Source organism: Serinus canaria, chromosome 18 (genome assembly GCF_022539315.1).
Source record: "Serinus canaria isolate serCan28SL12 chromosome 18, serCan2020, whole genome shotgun sequence".
In the NCBI taxonomy this organism is placed as follows: Eukaryota; Metazoa; Chordata; class Aves; order Passeriformes; family Fringillidae; genus Serinus; species Serinus canaria.
Window position 1 is genome coordinate 8,674,056 of NC_066331.1, and position 19,138 is coordinate 8,693,193.

Genomic DNA, 19,138 nt, shown 5'->3' on the forward strand with positions numbered 1-19,138 from the left:
CCGAGCGCAGAGTCCATCCAGCCCTCGGCGGGAGGAGCGCCGAGTAGTCGAGCGCCGTATGAATGGCGGCGGGAGCGCCGAGAATGGACTGGGAGTGATCGGGACTGACCGCCCGGACCGACCAGGACGAACCGGGACTGACCGCCGGGCCGAAGGGGAGGATGCGTGGCCAGTTTGGTAAAAGCTTTCACATCAAACTAGTAAAAACACAGGAGTTGCTGTTGGAACGCGCTAAAATAGGGATTCCCTGACTTGACAAAACCCCAAACCCTACCACCAACAGCACAGATACGTCTTGAAAATTCTCGCGAAGTTCTCGGGACCCAAGGCCCTGAGCAACCTAACTGGGCTTAAATAGTAATTTTACATGGGTGAGGCCCCTTCCCAGCCAGACTATTCCATAACTGTATGGTGAGCTGGAGCCCAGGCCGTGTGTGCTCACACCAACAGGAGCTATTCCCCATCCCTCCTGTTCACCTCCTTTTCCGTGCTCCCTCTGTGCCTTCCGTCGCATCTCGGATTTGAGACCAGCTCTGCTGGGAGGTGACCGCAGCTTTTCGGTGCACGACAGCTGAGTGCAGCCCCGGACCAGCTGGTGTAATATTCTTTGGGTACTCATATATACATATAAAATAGAATAATCACACTGCATCTTTATGAGATTTTGTTTCCTCAGGCAGCCAAGAGAGTGGGTAATGTGAAATAGCAAACCTTTCTCTGCTTTTTTTTAAAGCTTCTCCTGCCCAGCTAGGGCCCCAGGCTTTACTTGATCCATGTGGGATTGCTGCGGGCATTACCAGGAGCCCGGAGTGCTTCTCCAGCCTGTCCTTACCTTGTGTTTATCGTGGCTGGCAGGAGGAACAGAGACTCTGGCCTTGGGGACGGACACACATCCGCAGAAATGCTCCCTCCAGCCAGGCATTCCTCCTGCATATCACAGAAAGGGACCAGGCTGCTCATTGAGGAGGCCAAGGGTATAATTTGGAATAAATGAACCAACGTAGCCGTGTGCATGGCACAGAACTGCTGATGCTACACCCGGACGGGGCGGGCAGATATTAAAGTCTGGGTGTCTCCGGTGCTGGTTTAACCCCGCGGAGCTGCAGGCAGCGCTGTCTGTGTGCGCACTGGAGATGCAATTTCAACACCCCGACTGCTCCATCGCAGCGTTTCCCGGAGCTCCCCCGGCACACTCAGCCCAGCGGGCGGAGCCTGCTCGTACCCGGGGACAGAGCCCACAGGAATTCCTTCCACCGCACGGGGGTTTGCGGGCTGGGCTTTCCCTGTGAGCAGACTTCTTCTGGTGGCACTTATCTTTAAACTGATGCACTGATTGCTCCAGGTCCGGCACTGCTCTGGCACTTTCCTGGCCGGAATTTTTCCACTCCCAGTGCTGATCCAGGAGGAACATCACAGACTCTTGGTGGTATCTCACAGCAGTGGGGATGCTGATAGGAAACTGGATGAAGCTGTACCAAAGGATTGTTATAACTGAGGAGGAGGAGTCACACAATCCCTTCACACATGAAAGACTTGGCTTGAGTTAGTCTTCCACCTTTCAGGTAACAATTTTGTAGACAGATGTTGTATCAGAAGCCTTATATGACACTTAAAGGCTGAGTTCACATTCCTGGTATCTAATTCAGGTATATTGTTCTTCAAATTCTTCTAAAGGAAGATAAAGCCAACCGTCCCCAGTTAAAGAAATCATTTCTAAAGAATCTGAAGAAATTATTTAGTTTCCAGAAATACTCAATTTATTTATTTTTGAAATAGTGGTCTTCAAGTCATGTTTGTTTTACCACAGTGTCTGTGGCATTTTTGTCCAAGAACTTTCTCATAGGGTGGTATGAAATGAAATTTATTCTCACAGGAAAGTGTTTAACCTAGAAATTAATTCCCCAAAGTATTAAAAAACATACAAAACCACTTATCAAATTAATTGCATACACTACACCTTGTTGTGCATGTGCATAATAACTACAGATCCATTTTTAGCTTAGTGAAGTTTGTCTTTAAAAATTACTGAGGGAACTTCACAAGGAATCCAAATGCACAGTTGTAGCACTACAAAATTTATCACACTGTTGGTAGAATTTAACAATCATAAATACATTGTTAAGTATGTATTAAGTTCAATACATTATATTGTATTGAACACATTTTAATTGTGTTTAATATATATTCGGTGTGTTTAATGCATTTTAAGTACCTCTGCCTGAAGATGCAGACCCATAACTAATTTTTATGGTTTTAATTGTTTGCAAAAATACAGGATTTTCTTTTATTTTTATTGGTAATTCACAGATTTCATGGAATTATGAATTTAATCTAATGGTATTTATCCCTTGTATCAAACCACACAAAATAGTGAAACCAATGGTGTTGTGCACATCAGAAACTAAAACACAGGACGTATCCAGTTGCAGAATGTCATGTCCTTTTGGTGGCTTTGGATGCGTCATTCATCCCAAAGCACCATTTCTTTGGTGAGCAAGCTCTAAAACAAGACTTCACGTTCTAATTTTTGTCAGTGTGGTACTTACATGGAGTGTGCGATGCATTAAACAGGAATCCCTGTGTTCGACTCTGGAGAGCCACGGGGCGCTTGTGCGGAGAGGGGAGCAGTGTCGGACTCCTGTCACACCGGGAACTGGCCCCTTATAACACCGGGAACAGCTGCCCCTCACAGCGAGAACTGCCCCCCGTTCCGGCGGGAACAGCTCCTCATAACACCGGGAACAGCTGCCCCTCACACCGGGAACTACTGTTCCCATAACACCGGGAACAGCTCCCATTACACCGGGAGTGGCCGCCCCTCAGTGCAGGAGCAGCCTCCGGGAGCAGCCCTCCGTCACTGCAGGAACAGCCTCCCCTCGCACCGGGAGCAGCCCTCCGTCACTGCAGGAACTGCTCCCTCACACCGGGAGCAGCCCTCCGTCACTGCAGGAACTGCTCCCTCACACCGGGAGCAGCCCTCCGTCACTGCAGGAACAGTCTCCCCTCGCACCGGGAGCAGCCCTCCGTCACTGCAGGAACAGTCTCCCCTCACAACAGGAACAGCCGTCCATCACTGCAGGAACTGCTCCCTCACACCGGGAGCAGCCGCCCCTCACAAGGTGGGCAGCCCCCCTCACGCCTGCCTCCGGGGGTGCCGCTCACCCGCGCTGTGCCCGCCGGTCCCGTCCCGCAGCCAGGCCGGGATCTCCTTGTGCCCACGGCACTGTCTCGCCCCGCAGGAATTTCCGCAGGGATCCCCGCCTGGCTCATTCTCCTCCCCGCACTCCACCCGGCCGATTAGCGGATTTAATCGCAACCCTTTGGGCTGAAGCTTTGGGTTTCACACCAAATGCCCCCGATACAGCGCTTGTGGCCATTCCTGGGGCTCCCTTCAGCTTCCCTCTAGCGGATCGGCCTAAAACCGCTCTTCCGCAGGCGGTCCCGGAGCTTTAGAGCGGCTCCAAACTACAAATACCAGCAGCTCCAGCACCGCTGAGAGGCCCCAGGACCCACCTCTCCTAGAATTAACCTCTCCAGTTTATGGTAGCAAATATAAAGAATTTTATTTTTCATGTGTAGCTATAAAAGCAAAGCATTTTGAAACGTTCTCTCTGGCTGAGCTATTTTTTTAGCTGTGTTCTTTAAATTTTTTTCCTGTGGTGGGTGGCCCTTCCTACCTCATCGCAGAGTGACAGTGGCAGAAGGACCCAGACCTTTAATCCTGTTTCGCAGCAGGTTTAGCAGAGGAGCAGCTGCAGCAGCCTGGAAATGACCATGGAGAAGATCCTGAAGGCAGAGCTGAACACCAACCTCCTGAAGGCACTGGGGAGCTCTGGGGGAGGATGCATCAGCCAAGGCCAAACATATGAGACAGACAGAGGACGGGTATTTGTGAAAATCAACCACAAACCTCAGGTCAATGCCAGCAGATCTTATGATTGCATAGAGATAGCTCTATGATTGCATAGAGAAAGCTTTTTATTTTAAAAGCAGCTGATCGTTAATAATACATAATTATTTCAGTTCTGAGTTTTCTTTTTAAAGCTGTGTCTGTTTTATATCCAGAATTAATGTAGCAGGTTTGGTTAGTGTGAAATGCAGTGTAATGCAATGTGATAACCCTCAATAGCAGGAATGAGCTGTCATTCCTGTAAAAAGGAGGCCAAGCACAAAGCTGTTACTGTGGTACTTGGAGTTTGGAAAAGCCCAGAGCTGACTTCGCATTCACTGCATTCCTTTTCATGTTCCAGTTGGGAGGATTGATAATGGGAGGGCACAAACAGGGGCCAGTGCTAAAACTTGCTGTTAGCTTTAAAGCTATAGAAATTTAAATATCCCCATTGCTTTTGGAATTTCTAAAAGTAAAAGTCTTGCAGCTTCTCAAGCCAAACTCTTGACTTGTCTACTACTAAATGAATACTCAATTGCTTTTTCTAACACCACAGTGCATCAGAAATTTGCTTTATTCATATCAAAATCATCCTAAATTGCTGTGAAAAACAGCACCTTTGCTTCAAAAATGCAGAGCACATGCTGAATATTTGTGCTGTCGTCTCCATCCAGTGACCTGTGGGGAAAGAAGAAACAGTTTAAGGGCTCAATGTTACCTCATTTAGCAGTGGCCACATTATCCTCAGAGGTGCTGTTGCATCCAGATAGTTTGGGGTCTTCATAAGCAGCTGGAAATCAGGGTGAAATGTGACATACCTTACAGCCCTGGAATGAATTTAGGAAAAAAAGATAAAAGAAGTTAGGGTTAAGGCCCTTAAGTCTTTCTGTGTGGACTGAAGCCTTGCTGCAGCTCTCTCCTTTTACCAAGAGGAATTAACTCCTTGCCACTTTGTCATTGTAGACATCCATTGTTTAGCCCTAGGATATTCTTATTCCTTGACAGGCTAGAAAAATGTTTGAAGGGGAAATGGCAAGTTTGGAAGCCATTCAGAAAACCAATATTGTGAGAGTGCCTCAGCCCATCAAGGTGATTGACCTGCCTGGAGGAGGAGCCATGTTTGCCATGGAGTACCTAAAGATGAAGCACCTCAACAAGTATGTCCATGCATCTCTTTTTACTGTGTTTTGGGACACTTTTTTTTTATGTCTTACAGTCAACCAGGAAATTCATGAGCAGAGTTGCTTTATTCTTTGAGACAGAGCTTCTCTCTGTTGAGTTCTGTGTTTCTCTGTTTGCATATTAAAAAATATGTATGTATGTATGTATCTGTATATGTGTGTGCACACTCCTGTCCATATTTTGCTTTTCCTGCACTAGAAATGGCTGTCACTGCTCATTTGTGTGCTGCTTCACATGTGCTGAGATGCTGCTGCACTGAATTTAATCACAGCTGAGTTCTCTCGTGAGATTTTTCACTGGAGTTTCTTTTCCCAGCCCAACGGGTTTCTTTAACCTTACAGGCTGCTTAGGTCTTTGAAACCTCTGCTTCTCTCTGTAGAATCTTCCAGTATGATTTAAGCCATGATTAGGTTAAGATGACATGAATCTGCATTTCATCTGTCAACCAATCTGAACATGGAATTCAGGAGTCAAGTGTTGCTGAAAACAGATTTTCAGGAACACTGCTGTGTTCCAGGCCTCCATATGGGAACAGTGTTATGTCTGTGGCTCTTCTGGCAGCTGCTTGTCCAACCCATCTATTTTATTTGGTACAATAATGACAATTCCATAGCCTCCACAAACAGGTAATTCTAATCCATCCCACTGTTCCTAGAAAGGATTTTCCAATGTCTGTCTTTAGTCCTTCTGGCTGCAATCTTAAATTCACCATTTCCCCCCCATTTTGGAAATGGAGAAGAAATTAGTATCTGTCCTTGAAACTCTTGTTAAGATACCTGTGGAATATTTAACTGAAACTAAACCCTGCCTATGGCTTCTTTTCAAACTTACCTTTCCACTGCTGTTCAGCTGATTTGGAAGGGTAAAGCCAACAGGAGATTCCATGTTCTGTTCTCTGCTGATAGGGGGGCTGATAAGGAGGAGCACACCATCCTCCTCCCTCTCTGCTCTTGTTTATACTACCTTGTGTTCTCTTTACCTTTCTTGGAAGAGCATTTAGTGTGTTTGTTGTATTATCTGTGTCTTCAGAGCTGTTGTCAAGTCATTTGCTCTCTGTTAGGTGCTTGTGAAATTGATTAAGGTTCTATGTTTGCCTAAAATAGCCTTGGTCATATTTAATTGAGGTGTTTCTTCCTCATATAATATTCGTTCACTTGTTTCAGTTTGATTTTGGTTTATTTGGTCCTACAGATACTCTTCAAAGCTGGGGGAGCAGATAGCAGAGCTTCATCTTTATAACCAGAAACTTGGAGAGAAGCTGAGGACTGAGGGAAGCACAATTGGTAAAGCATTGATGTCATGTACTAAACCAAAAAGGAACCAATTCCTTTGTCTGTGGTGCAGCATTGCTTTCAATTTCCTAAGTCAAGCTGACAATTTGTGCTCTGCTTCACTGTCATGCACTCTCTTAAAATGTTCTTGAGCTTACAGAAATCCTATTTTTTGTTTGCTGTTGGTTTAGATGACAGAATATTGTCCCTTGGTAAATGCAGAATTAAGCTCCTCTTTAAAGATGTTGGAGATGACATTTTGGAACTCAAATAAGTAGCAAAATATTAAAAACTGCTGCTCCTCAAAGTGAATTAAAGCATAATTTAAAAGAAATCAACTATATAAAGAATTATTTTTTGAGTTGGTACTGTTAAAATCTGAAGTGCCAGTCTGTATCTGTATTGTTCCCATGACTTCAGAGTGGAGTGGGTCTGACTCTTAGTGGTGGACAAATTATAATCCATTATTTTTGAGTGAAGGCCAAATTACTGGCTGGTCCCAAATAATCTATGAATCAAACCCAAGTTACATTCAATGGCAACATGTCCAAGTGCCAGAAGAGCAGATTGTGACACTCTATTTGGGCTCCTTTCCTGAATGTCCAACTCCTTCATGCAAAGCAAACTCACTGACCATGGCTGACTGTGTCTCCATTTCCAGCATCTTCAAGACCAAAAAGATTTCTTTCCTGCTTTATAAATGATTGTTACCATGAAATAAGTGTAACTTATTGCTGAAAGTTATTTTTCCTGCCTTAAGTTCTGTGTTTGCAAACTTTAGCATGTAAAGATCTCAAATCCCCTAATATTTCTTTTGTTCTGTAGGAAAAGGAGCTGGTCACTCTGAGGCCCAGTTTGTGGATAAGTTTGGATTCCACACAGCCACTTGCTGTGGTTATATCCCACAGGTATGGTCTGTTCCACAGCTGTGAAAGCCAACAGGCACTTGGAGAGGTCTGTAAACTGCTCATACCTGAGCTTGCTCCATTTGTCTGCAGCTTTCTGACCACAGCTTTGCTTTCCCTGTTCCATCTCTGTTCCTGGTACTGTCTGGCCAGCAGGCACACTGGCTTGAGTGAGAATTTAGAATGAAGTGCTGGTTCTTTAGCTTGGTGATATTTAAAATCAGTGTCCCTTCACATACCATATCTTGGTTTATTAACCCCTACTGTATGGATCTCTGCACTGCTTCTGGAGAGCCTCATCATACAACAGCTCATGACACATTGGAAAGGGCTCTTGGAGATAATTCCACCATTTTCTGGCTCTGCATGTGTCAGGATTTCATTCTACAACAACTGAATGAACCTTCAGTATCTCAAACTCTTTGCTGAGTACAACTTTTCACCAAATTAAAAATGAATGAATGCTTCTGCATTTCCAGAAAGATTTGAAACAGGACTTGAAAAACTGAAATGATCTCACCAGAAACTCTCCCTCTAAAATAAATTTAAAAAATGAGAATGAATGAAAATAGCCAGAATTTCAACTTATATTAAAGAGAGCCCCACCAAAGTTTGGTGGGGAGCAGCACTCCCAAAACAAAACATCTGCTGTTGCTGTGCATTGGTCACACTGACGTTGTCCAGGCCATTGTGTCAGCACTGAATGCTTTAACTGGATCTCTCTTATTGACACTGGATGAATGTGTGTTAAAACTGTGTGTGACAAACCTGTGCTGGATTTTCCAGGTGAATGAGTGGCAGAGTGACTGGCCATCCTTCTTCATCCGTCACCGACTCCAGGCTCAGCTGGATTTGATTGAAAAGGATTATGGAGACAGGGAAGCCAGAGAACTCTGGTCACAGCTAAAAGTATGAACCATGTTTTAAATCTGTTTTCTGGAATTTCAGAAAATGTGTATCAGTAGGATTGTAAAGGTGTTTTATAAGGGATTTCCCCAGCTTGGAATGAACAGCAGAGTCTGGATGAGCTTCACAGTGGGTCCAGCAACACTGTCAGCTGAACAGAGTTCCTGTTACTCTTTCAGTCTTACAGACAGTGGAAAAAAACCCACCTGTAATTCAGAATTAACCTTTATTTCTGAGAATATAGCTAGTAATAATAATAATATGGGAAATTCTAAGAGCTTGGTGTTATGAAGTGGGTGAAATTCTTCTGCCTGGACAGATTTGTATTTTACCTGGCCCAGGCTGAGGCTGGTTCAGGCCATGTTCCATGCAGCACTCAGGGAACACCAGGGATGTTCCCCCTCTCTTCTGTTCAGTGGTCCAAGTGCTTTCTGAAGTCCTTTTTGCCATTGAAACTTTTTAGTTTAAATGAAATTATTTTATATTTCTTATGACAGCCAGCAGTATCCATGTCTAGAAGCTATACATCAGTACCAGGTGTTGATACTAGACGTGAATTAAATGCTTTGCTGAGTGCTGAGCTCTGTCAAGAACAATCCAGAATATTTTTCACTAGATTATTCTTGTTGCCATTAGTGTACAAAGCACTCCATGAGGGCTGAACACAGGCAGCATTTGGTCACCTCAGGCTATAACATGCTACAGTACTTTATTTTATTTATTATTTTCTTCAAAACTCTTTAATTGTTAATGTCTGTTTATGCTTTTTCAGCCAAAGATTCCTGAAATGTTCTGTGATGTGGAAATTGTTCCTGCTCTCCTGCACGGGGACCTGTGGGCAGGGAATGTGGCTGAGGATGACTCTGGGCCAATTATATTTGACCCTGCCTGCTTCTATGGCCATTCAGAATTTGAGCTGGCCATTGCTGGAATGTTTGGGGGGTTCAGCAGCTCTTTTTTCTCTGCCTATCACAGTAAAATACCAAAAGCTCCAGGATTTGAGAAACGGAACAAGTTGTATCAGCTCTTTAATTACATGAACCACTGGAACCATTTTGGGACAGGGTACAGGGGCTCTACCCTAAACATGATGAGGAAACTTCTGAAGTAACCAGGCACATGTGAGAAATTCTGACATCATCCCCTAGGAATGAGCAGCCCCTGCTCATCCCAAGTACCACAAACTCAGAACTGGTGGTAAAACACCTGATATGGGGAAGGTTTAGTGCACTCACTAACTAAGAGCAATTTTGTAATCTTTAACTTGGGCGCTGGATTCCTCTCTGCTGGAGGAAAGGGCTGCACTGTTTGTCAAGGCTCCACTGGCCTGGAAAGTAGCACGACAGTCAGTCTGCCCTTGCTCTCTCACCTCTGTGCTGTGCTCCCACAGCTCTTCCATAGCAGCATCTTCCCAGTCCTGCTGCTGCTCCAGCAGGAGTTTGTTATGGAGAGCTGCAGTTGTGGGACAGTGGTGCTGGAAGCAAGTTCTTGTGTCTGCCCTTGTTAGTTCTGGTTTAGTTTTCTGTCTGTTCCCAGCCCTTTTCCCATGAATATTTCCATGGTCTTCTGTTTCCCTTTCCTTTCCTTTTGCCTGTCAAATGTCCTAATCCAAAATTTCAGTCAGATTCTGTGAATCTGAAAACGTTCTCTGTTTAATTTAATGAGCAGACAAGGCCCTTTGGCTGCATTTGGCAAACAGATGTAATTAATAATATTTATAATTTGAAAAACAGATGTAATTAATAATATTTCTAATATTTATTTTAATTTAACGTAATTTACTCACATTTGTTTTTTTTCCTTGCTAGAAGAACTGAAATTCCAGTGGTATTTTCTACAATGATATTTAGTTCCTTAGAAATTAACTGTACAGTCAGAAGTAGGTTATTACCACTCAGAGTTGATAATAGGATTTCATCATTTTAGTGTGATAGTTCAGTGTGTTGTACTACAATAGTAACACATTTAAATATCTTTGTAAAAAGACAATAAAATGTGGGAGGGAGGCTTCGTGGCTGGGTGAGAAGAAGCACCTGTGGCTGCTGGGTTGGTTGGTGCTTGATGTATTTTCAATTTTAGGAAATGAGTGCAGTGGGCAAAGCTGGTCTGTTGTGCCACCACTGGGTTATGGAAGGAATATCAAAATGTCAAATCTGATGGATTTTAAGGGGTTTTATTGTTCCTTACTGCTTTATTTTTACAGAAAACACAGGCAGTAGGAATTTGGGGAGAAAAGTATTCAGCAAAGACACTGGTGCACAATCTGAGCTAGGGTACATTAGTGACTCTGGAGGATTTTAATGGAAGTAGCAAGAAGAGTAAAAGTGAGTGCAGTCCCACAAATATGAATTAGAAGATTCGGGTAAGAATGACCTTAGTGTTCAGACTTCCGATGGTTGGCATGACTAATACTAAAATATTATATTCAAAATTGCTCAGATATATTTAGACTTTTCTCAGCTTTAAATGGTTATGCTATAAAGATATAATTAAGTTTAAAATTTGATGTTGTAATTGGTTTAAAACAATGCACTTTGCTCTCTGTAAATATGATACAAATAGTGAAAAATTTTTGCTTCCTTTGAATCAGGGGAATCTGTCACAGTTGGTTATAAAACAACAGAACTAAAGCAGTGGAAAAGAACTAAAACAGTGGAAAAGTGGAACAGTAGAGTTTGGGATTGTAGCTAATGGCTGGAAGATCTAGGTCTGAGCAAAGTGCACTAGTGTTTATGGATATGAACAAACTAACTTGTATCACACTGGGAACTACTTGTGAACTCAAATTTCTTCTCAAATAAAACACTTGCCTTGCAGAAGCCTTGTGTTCAGTGTACATGTGGTTTGTGGCAGTGGTTTGATGGAATGAATTTGAGCCTGCAAATAAAATATTTGGGTGTGGATGAAGCTGCTGGATAGCAGGAAAAAGCAACTTACCTGTTGGGGCATCCTTGAATTTCCTGCAGAGTCAGTGGGGCTGTAGTTGCAGCTTTCAGGGTTCCAGTGTTGTTTGCAGAACTGAGTGAGCTTTGGATGATGTGTTGTGATATTAACCAGGCAATGCAGTGTGGGTTGGGTAAGGAATGGAGGTCATGGACAGCAGCTCCATCCAGCTGTCTCCCACACACCTTGTGTCATTGTCCCCATCCTTGTCCTTTGCCCTTGGGTTTCCTGTGCCCAAGTCCCCAACTCCATCCTCACCCAGTGCTTGGGTGCCCATGCCTGTGTCCCCATCCTTGTCCCATACCCAGAATCCCATAGCTGGGTGTCCCCAGGGTGGGTGTCCCCATCTCCAGCCTAGATGTTCCCATCCCTGGAGGGTGTCCCTGGTGTTCTGTCCCCATCCCCAGTAGGTCTTCTTGTTTCCATTGGGTGTCCCTCGGCTGGAGGTCCCCATCCCCAAGAGGGGTTTCTGTCTCTGGAGGGTGTCACCATCCCCGGTGGGTGTCCCCAAGCTGGTTGTCCCCATCCCCAGTAGGGGTTCCTGTCCCCAGTGAGGGTGTCGCCGTCCCCGGTGCGTATTCCCAGACTGGATATCCTCACCCCCAGTGGGTGTTCCCAGGGTGGGTGTCCCCATCCCCAGTAGGTGTTCCCGTCTCCGGCGGGTGTCTCCAGGATGGGTGTCACCGTCCCCGGTGGGTATTCCCAGGCTGGATGTCCCCACCCCCGGTGTGTGTCCCCAGGGCGTGTCCCCTCATCTTCCCCCGCCCCGCGGAGGGGCCGAGCCCGCGCTCGGAGGCGGCGCCGCCGCCTTTGGTCCCTCCTGGCGGTCCGTAGCTGGGCGGTGGCGGCGGCGCGGGGCGGGCCCGGGGCGGCAGCGGGCGCTTGTCCCGCGTGGTCTCTTGTTCTCGGTTATCGCTTGTCCCGGTTATCGCTTGTCCCGGGTGGTCGCACCGCGCCGGGCCGGAGGGGCGAAGGCAGCGGCTCCGGGAGCCCCGCGGTGCGGGCCGGCGGCGGAGGCCGGTAGGGCCGGGCGGGGCCGCGGGAGGGGCCGCGGGAGGGGCGCGGTGGCCGCATGGCGGGGCCGGGCGGGGTGAGCGGGGCGGCGGGAGCGGCCCGAGCGGGGCGGAACTGACCCTTCCTGCTGTCACTGCCAGCGGCGGGCCCGCCGCGATGGACGGAGCGGGGCGGGAGCCGGAGGAGGGCGAGGAGCGGGAGCCGGGTGCCATCAGCGCCAGGAACATCCTGGACAGCTTCACCGAGAGCCGCGAGGTCGCGGAGCTCATCGGGAACCTGCGGGAGGTCTTCGGGGAGCTGGTGACAAGGGAGATGGCCGTGGAACGGTTCATAGGTAAGCACGGCGGCCAAAGGGAGTGGTCCTGCTGGTACATGACATAAACATTTCATTATGTATGATTCATTTTAGTATTGCTGAATACGAAAAAGGGACCAAACCGCTAATTTTTGGGTCAGTGATAATGCTAGAACTTTATCAACAGGTAATTCAGATGCGGTTTTTTTGCTCATTTTGTTTTCCATATAGATATTCTCTTATTACCTGGTATTTAACTACTGTAAATGAAAACTTAATTCTTAGATTCCAGAAATCTGAATTCTGACTCGTGCTGGGCCTTCAGTTTCCTGTTCAAATTCAAGCCATAATCTCGTTAAAAGTTTGTATGTCTGTCCAATAAAGCAACTCTGTTACTCATGGAAACACACCCATTTTGTGCTTCAAAGTGTCAATTTCCTATTACCTTTTAATTTCATGGGAATTGTGAAGAGGAGCTGCATCCATACACATCATGTTTGTTTTTCCAAGTGGAGGTAACTTGGTTTGACTTTTGTGTCACCTAAGGAAAGCTGTCCTGCCCCTGGGCCTCAGCTGAATGTGGAAGAGCCACAGTGAGGTACATGTAGCAGTGTCCTGGGTGACCAGCCTGTTTCAAGGCCCATCTGTGTGTTGGGTCAATATTCTGATGAGGTGATTTGCAAAAGTTCGTTCAGTGCTTCATGTATTTGCAAACTGAATTTAGCAGAGTGGCATTTTGGAAGGATTTTTGTGAAGGATGGAGAAATTGCAAAACTCACAGTCAAAATATTGACCCAGCAGCTTTGTTGTTGACAGCAAGAAGTGAGGTGGGTAAACAATAAAGCAGAACCCCCCAGATTTGGAGATCTGACCCTGCAGAAGTTTCTCAGTGGCATTATTGTGGTTGGCTGAAATGACTGTTCCATCTGAATGATGGACATGAAACTGCTCAGACAGAAGGAACTCTCCTTGCTGAGGTTGTTCAGCATCACAAAGGAAATGTCAGATGTCAGTGGGACAGGAAAAACCATTGCTGGAAAAGTCACCTTGCTGTGCCTCTCTGTCCCATCCTGTGGACTGTTTCTTTGCATTTGTCATGGTTTGAGCCTGGCACAATGCCAGTGCCCCCACGAGAACACCTACTTGGTATTTGTGAGCTTTCTGCCTGTGTATCATTGCCCAGTAAATACAGGCTCAATGTACTTAAAAAGGTGTTGTGGTTCAGTGTTGGGTTATAATATTGAGTGTGCTCAGGTGTCATTGATCCTTCTTGGACAAAAACCTGCCAAGAGGCTCAGTGTGTGGGTTAGAACACTGACTCTTGGGGAATCCCTTTTATCTGGGAGCAGGGAATGCAGTGATCAACCTTTTTAGAGAGTTTTAAGGAAAGTTTCCAAAGCATTCAGAAAAACTCATGATGTTTATTTTGTGATGAACCATTAGAAAGTTTGGGAAACAGTTTAATCTGCAATTACAATTTTGTAGGAAAATATAGGAAGATCTTTTTTGAAATAATAGTTTTAGAGCACCTGGTCTAGGTTCATTCTCTTCAGCTTTTATATTTGGGGTTTTATTTTATCTTTGCCAGGCTATGACCTGGGAAAAGAATATTCTCCTCAGTTCCACTTCTGCTGGAAAGCTGCTGCTTTGGTGTTGGAATTTGTGTCCACTGGTTCTGCTGTTTGTGTGCAGCATTAATTCAGGTGGGAAGTCAGGGAGGACCAGGAGCTCAGGTTTCCCTCAGGATGGTGTGCTGGTGTCCCAGTAGAATTGCACAGGGATGGTTTGATGTCTGAAAGTGGTTGTGCAGTGTCATCCACTGGTCAACTGCAGCACTGTTGGCTTTGAGTCATGTCTTCAGTGTAGGTGTTGTGTCAAGCAGAGAAAAAGGACAGAGAGCAAGGTGGTTTGTGAGAGAAACAAATACAGAAAAGAGCAGCTTAAGGAGGTTTTGGTTTTCTAATTCCAAAGCTGTTTTCTGACCAAATAGCTAAAATGAGCCAGGCAATCTCCAGTGCCACACTGGAACAGTTAATGATCTTCTTGGGAATCCAGCTTTCATTTCTGTACCTGCTTTTTGTTGATTCTGGGTTTAAGTTGAAAAGCTTTTGTGTCTGAAAGCTCTGGAAAATTGGGTGGTTTTTTTTTTTTTTCAATTTGTCTCTTCTTGAGTCAGTATCCAAAAGGAAGAGACAGTGCTACTGGCAGCAAAATAGAGTAAGGGATGTGAACAGTTTTGAGGAGCACAGTGGTAAGAACTGCAGTTTGTTTGTTTGTTGAGGTTAAAATTTGTTAAGGATTCTTTGTTCTTTGCTGAACAATTCCCTGTATTCTATTTCAAAATAAGAAAGTAGCTCTGAGGATTGTGAGGAGCACCCTCATTGCAAAGTGTTACTGCAATGAGGAAGGTTTGTCCAGGGGAATTGGAGAGACTCCTGGGAGTGAGCTGATGGCCCAGTGGAGATAAATGAGTGCAGTGTGAGGGGACAGACTGTGCTTGTGCTGTTACTTGGAGTTACAAACTGCTCTGTGTTGGAAGGGATCATCTCATGCCACCCTCCCTGCCATGGGCAGGGACACCTTCCACTACCCCTGGCTGCTCCCAGCTCCATCCACTCGATGCTTTTCTAACTTTGGGACCTTGCTTACAGGTGCTGGCAGCTCAGGGATGCAGGAATCTTCAGCTAAAACTGTTCAGAATCAGAGGGTATCTCACAGTTAAGGCTCTGGAAGAGCCTTGCAGTAGTTTATTACAGATATCTTTTCATTTTCAGGTATAATGGACAAGTACCAGGAGCAGCCTCACCTTTTGGATCATCACTTAGGTAGGAATGTCAGCCTTAAATCATTTTTGTGTCTATACTTAAAAAATCTGTTACTCTGGAAGATCTGGGTTTGCATTACAAGGTTGCTGTGGCTGATGGTACTTCAATTTTATAATTGTTGTCTCACTCTGTTCTGTCAGAAGTACAAGAAACTCTGTGACCTGAATGTAATCCCACTGGTTTTTCTCTCCTTTCACTAGAGGGGATGATGAATTCCCTGTTGGAGATAGTATGGGACAGTGGATCTCCTCCCCCACTAGTTCACCTGGCTTTTAAATTTCTCTACATCATTACAAAGGTAAAAAAATCCTAAATTTAATGTTCTTTAACTGAAATTTGTAAGTTATGAACATTTTCTTTGTTATTTTCAAAAATATTAAAATAAATAAGTGTTGAATGTGATGAAATATTTTAAACTGCACTGTGAAAGATTAGTTCTCTTGTTTCCCATTTTCATGATAGCTGATGTTATTTAATGATCCAGATTAGAAAACTCCAGGTCTGAATGCAAAAGAAATTGCAGACAGGGAGATACTGAGTGATAAAACATGAGTTATAACAAAAACATGAGTTATAACATTGAAAAGTGAAATGTGATGAACAGTTAGATGGATGTGGAATTTACATTTGAGCAAAAGAAAATATGTTGGGGCTGTAAGGGCTGAGCCCTGGAAAGGGTGGCTCAGAGAGGTGGTGGGGTCTCCATCCCTGGGATGCTGGACACCCCATGGATATTGACCATCCCTGGGTCCTGGGCAGCCTGCTGGGTGACCCTGCTTTACCAGGAGGGCTGGACTGGACAATCTCCAGATGTCCCTTGTTTTAAAGTTAATTGTCATGTCATGAATTCTTAATAACTTAGTAAAAACACAAAGTTATATATCACAATTAAACACAAAGTTCAATATCACAAGGTCTTTAAGCCTTTGATTGAAGGCTTATGACATGAGGATCCTAATGAAGAAATTCCTCCAAGGGCCTTTCCTTTCCCCTCAGTGTGTGCTGCTGCTGGATGGGTTCTGAATTCTGGAACTTTCTGCTTTAGGTGAGAGGCTACAAACGTTTCCTGCCACGGTTCCCTCATGAAGTCAGGGACCTGCAGCCTGTTTTGGATTTGCTTGCAAAGCAGAACCCAAGAGATCCTGAGGTGAGAACTTGCTGTACTTTTATGTCTCCAGTGGAAGAAGCTGAAGGAAAACATTTGGGGAAAAGTAGATAAAGCACTGACAGACCCTGTCTGATGTTAACACCTGGATTTGGTGTGAAAACCATCATCCTTTCACAGGAGAAATATCCTCCCCAAGGAGGGGTTTTGGTTTTCTTTCATGGGATTTGTTCCAAGGATTTAGAAACAGTGGCAGTAGAGGTGCAAATAGAATCTTTAACCACTCATGGAATGAAGAAATTGATTGTAACAAGAGGAAGAAGGGCAGTGAAAGGTATCAAATCTCTAAAATGAGTAACTGAAAAATCATCCTGTCTGACTCCAGGATACTGTAGTTTATATTCTTATATTTTTAAATAAGAAAAATGAAGAACTTCAGAGAGCTGCTTAAGATAGATGAATTTTAAGAGAGATCATTATCAATTATAAGTAACAAAAATCATGAATTTGAAGACAATAATTGTATCACTGCTTTAAATTAAAGCTTTTTTTAATAAACATAAATTCTGACATTTTGCTGCTGTAGGTGTACAGCTTTAAAGCTTGAAAATCTTCCTTCTTTCTTCAGAAGTTGTTGCAGCAAACCCATGAAAGCAACACATAAGAATTTAAGGAGAAAACCATTCTTCTGTTACATTTGTGAGTGGAGGCACAGACAGACCAGGGGAAGGAAAAACAGGAAAATGGGAAAGTGCAGATTTCCTCTGGGAAAGAAACAAGGTTGCCTAGATTTCTGACTGGGGGGAGGGCCCATTAATTTTGTTACACTTTTGCTGTTTGGGATGCTGGTAGCTCTGTCTCCTTTAGACTTTCAGGGCACTCACATTGGGAGTTTCTTCTTGCTCATCTTTGAAAGTTCCTTGGAGCCAGGGGGTACTTTGTGCTCTTGGCAATTCATGGTGCAGAAAATGAAGTAAAAAACATTTGTTTTGCCATTCCTGCCACCACATTTCTCTTCACAGAGAAAAGCAAGGCACAGTTCTTCCCAAGAATATTTCTGGGTTTCACATTCTCTGAACCTCAGAGAAAAAAAAAAAAAAAAAAAAATCTCATTTGCTGCACCTGTGTTTTTCACATTGTAAAAGATTGTTTACCTGAAGAAAATTAGTAATTGAATTCCAGTGTGTTTTAATTCACTGAACAATTAAATCCAGGTGTGTGGGTTGGGTCTGTCAGCTGACAGTCATGAGATTGTGTGCAGTGGAGTGCTTGGCAGATTCAGTTTAGATGTAATAAAATGTAATATTGTATAATATAATATAGTATAGTATAATATAGTATAATATAATATAGTATAGTATAATATAATATAGTAGAGTATAATATAATATAGTATAATATAATGTAATATAAATGTAATATAGTCTAGAATAATGTAATGAAATATAACATAACATAATATATATTATTATATTATTCTATAATATATTATATGACTCTATACAGTATTATATTTATTACATGATATATATTATTCTATACTATACTATATATAATACATGTTATATTATATTGTATTATGTTATGTTATACTATGTTATACTATATTATGTTATGTTATATTATACTATGGTATACTATACTATGTTATACTATACTGTATTATGTTATTCTATAATATGTTACATTATATTATAATATTATATATAATATAATAAAGTATAGAATAACATAGTATAGTATAATATAGTAGGGTATAATGTTGTATAGTATAATATAGTATAATACAGTATAGTATAATATAATATAATATAGTATAATACAGTATAGTATAATACAGTATAGTATAATACAGTATAGTATAATATAGTATAGTATAATATAATGCAATACAATATAATATGATATAGTAATTAATCAGCCTTCTGATAAAATCCTCCTCATCATTCCTCTCCTCTGTCTGGGGCAAAAATGTCTCCTGCCCATTCCTTTGCAGACTTGGGAAACTCGCTACATGCTCCTGTTGTGGCTGTCCATGATCTGCCTGATCCCTTTTGACCTGGCCCGCTTCGATGGGAGCCTGGTTTCCCTGGAGGGGCAGGCTCGGCAGCCAACCATGGATCGTATCCTGGACATAGCCAAGGTGAGGAGAGCTCACCCTGCACTGCTCTCAGACCTCTGGCTCAGTCATTCACTAGGTGATAAATATTCATATCTTCTGTATGTTCCTCAATGATAGTCTTTTCTGCATTTTATTTAAATCTGTATTTTAGTGTCTAATCTGTAAAGAATTTTTTGGTACTTCTGGATCTTCAATCTGTTGATTGCTGATTTAGAGTCAGGTGAGACTGCAACTTGTTTCCCCTGATGTAATAAACTATTTTATCTGAGGTGACCCCCCTGCCTTTGAATATGTTAGAGGCTTTCAACACATGGAAGTACCAGAGAGCTTCTCTGAAAGCCAAATCCGAGGATTTCTAGGGAAAATCAGCATTTGATGAGAGTGAGCAACTTTGGAAGCTGTGACTGTGTAAACAAATACCTGAAGTTCCAGTGGGTGTCAGCCCAGGTGGCTGACATGTCATGCCTTAGAGATAAAAATAAACCACCCCCCTACCCACAGGTACCCCAAGAGCTCAGGCTTTTGACACTTGCAGCACTAAGGGGGTTACTGCCCAATGTGTCTGTGAGTTAAGGCTTTAGCAAATAAATATTCAGTAATAAACCTGCACACAAAGGGAGACTCTGCCTCAGATACAGTTTGTTAAATGGAAAAATAAACTTTCTACTATCTTTAATCTCA

At 43.6% G+C, this 19,138-nt stretch overlaps 2 protein-coding genes across 5 annotated transcripts in view; both read left to right on the forward strand.

The window, feature by feature from the left end:
• The first annotated feature begins 25 nt into the window (after window positions 1-25).
• On the forward strand, window positions 26-10,972 carry FN3K (fructosamine 3 kinase). Of its 4 annotated transcripts, XM_050981531.1 has the most exons (9): window positions 26-177; window positions 734-1,562; window positions 2,572-3,119; window positions 3,733-3,915; window positions 4,895-5,046; window positions 6,263-6,354; window positions 7,168-7,250; window positions 8,034-8,156; window positions 8,926-10,972. In XM_050981531.1, exons 4-9 carry the CDS (start codon window positions 3,769-3,771, stop codon window positions 9,262-9,264), a joined length of 936 nt encoding a protein of 311 aa, XP_050837488.1. In that variant the 5' UTR covers window positions 26-177; window positions 734-1,562; window positions 2,572-3,119; window positions 3,733-3,768; the 3' UTR covers window positions 9,265-10,972. The 4 variants fall into 4 exon arrangements, with proteins under 4 accessions (XP_050837488.1, XP_050837486.1, XP_050837487.1 ...); XM_050981529.1 differs by having other exon boundaries at window positions 734-3,119; XM_050981530.1 differs by having other exon boundaries at window positions 734-3,119; window positions 3,736-3,915.
• Window positions 10,973-11,943: 971 nt separating this feature from the next.
• Window positions 11,944-19,138, forward strand: part of TBCD (tubulin folding cofactor D) — a 123,642-nt gene continuing 116,447 nt past the window's right edge. The window contains exons 1-6 of the mRNA XM_030232879.2: window positions 11,944-12,116; window positions 12,251-12,444; window positions 15,180-15,230; window positions 15,431-15,528; window positions 16,276-16,377; window positions 18,332-18,478. Coding sequence (XP_030088739.2) covers window positions 12,267-12,444; window positions 15,180-15,230; window positions 15,431-15,528; window positions 16,276-16,377; window positions 18,332-18,478 — 576 coding nt within the window. The 5' untranslated portion in view covers window positions 11,944-12,116; window positions 12,251-12,266. The remainder of the gene's footprint in view (window positions 12,117-12,250; window positions 12,445-15,179; window positions 15,231-15,430; window positions 15,529-16,275; window positions 16,378-18,331; window positions 18,479-19,138) is intronic.

What these genes read in the sequence shown, in the direction of transcription:
- FN3K (XM_050981529.1), top strand. Translation starts at nt 3,769, where the DNA reads ATGACCATGGAGAAGATCCTGAAGGCAGAGCTGAACACCAACCTCCTG. An exon ending in GCTGTGGTTATATCCCACAG is followed by an intron (nt 7,251 to 8,033) that starts GTATGGTCTGTT and finishes TGGATTTTCCAG; the next exon opens with GTGAATGAGTGGCAGAGTGA. An exon ending in AACTCTGGTCACAGCTAAAA is followed by an intron (nt 8,157 to 8,925) that starts GTATGAACCATG and finishes ATGCTTTTTCAG; the next exon opens with CCAAAGATTCCTGAAATGTT.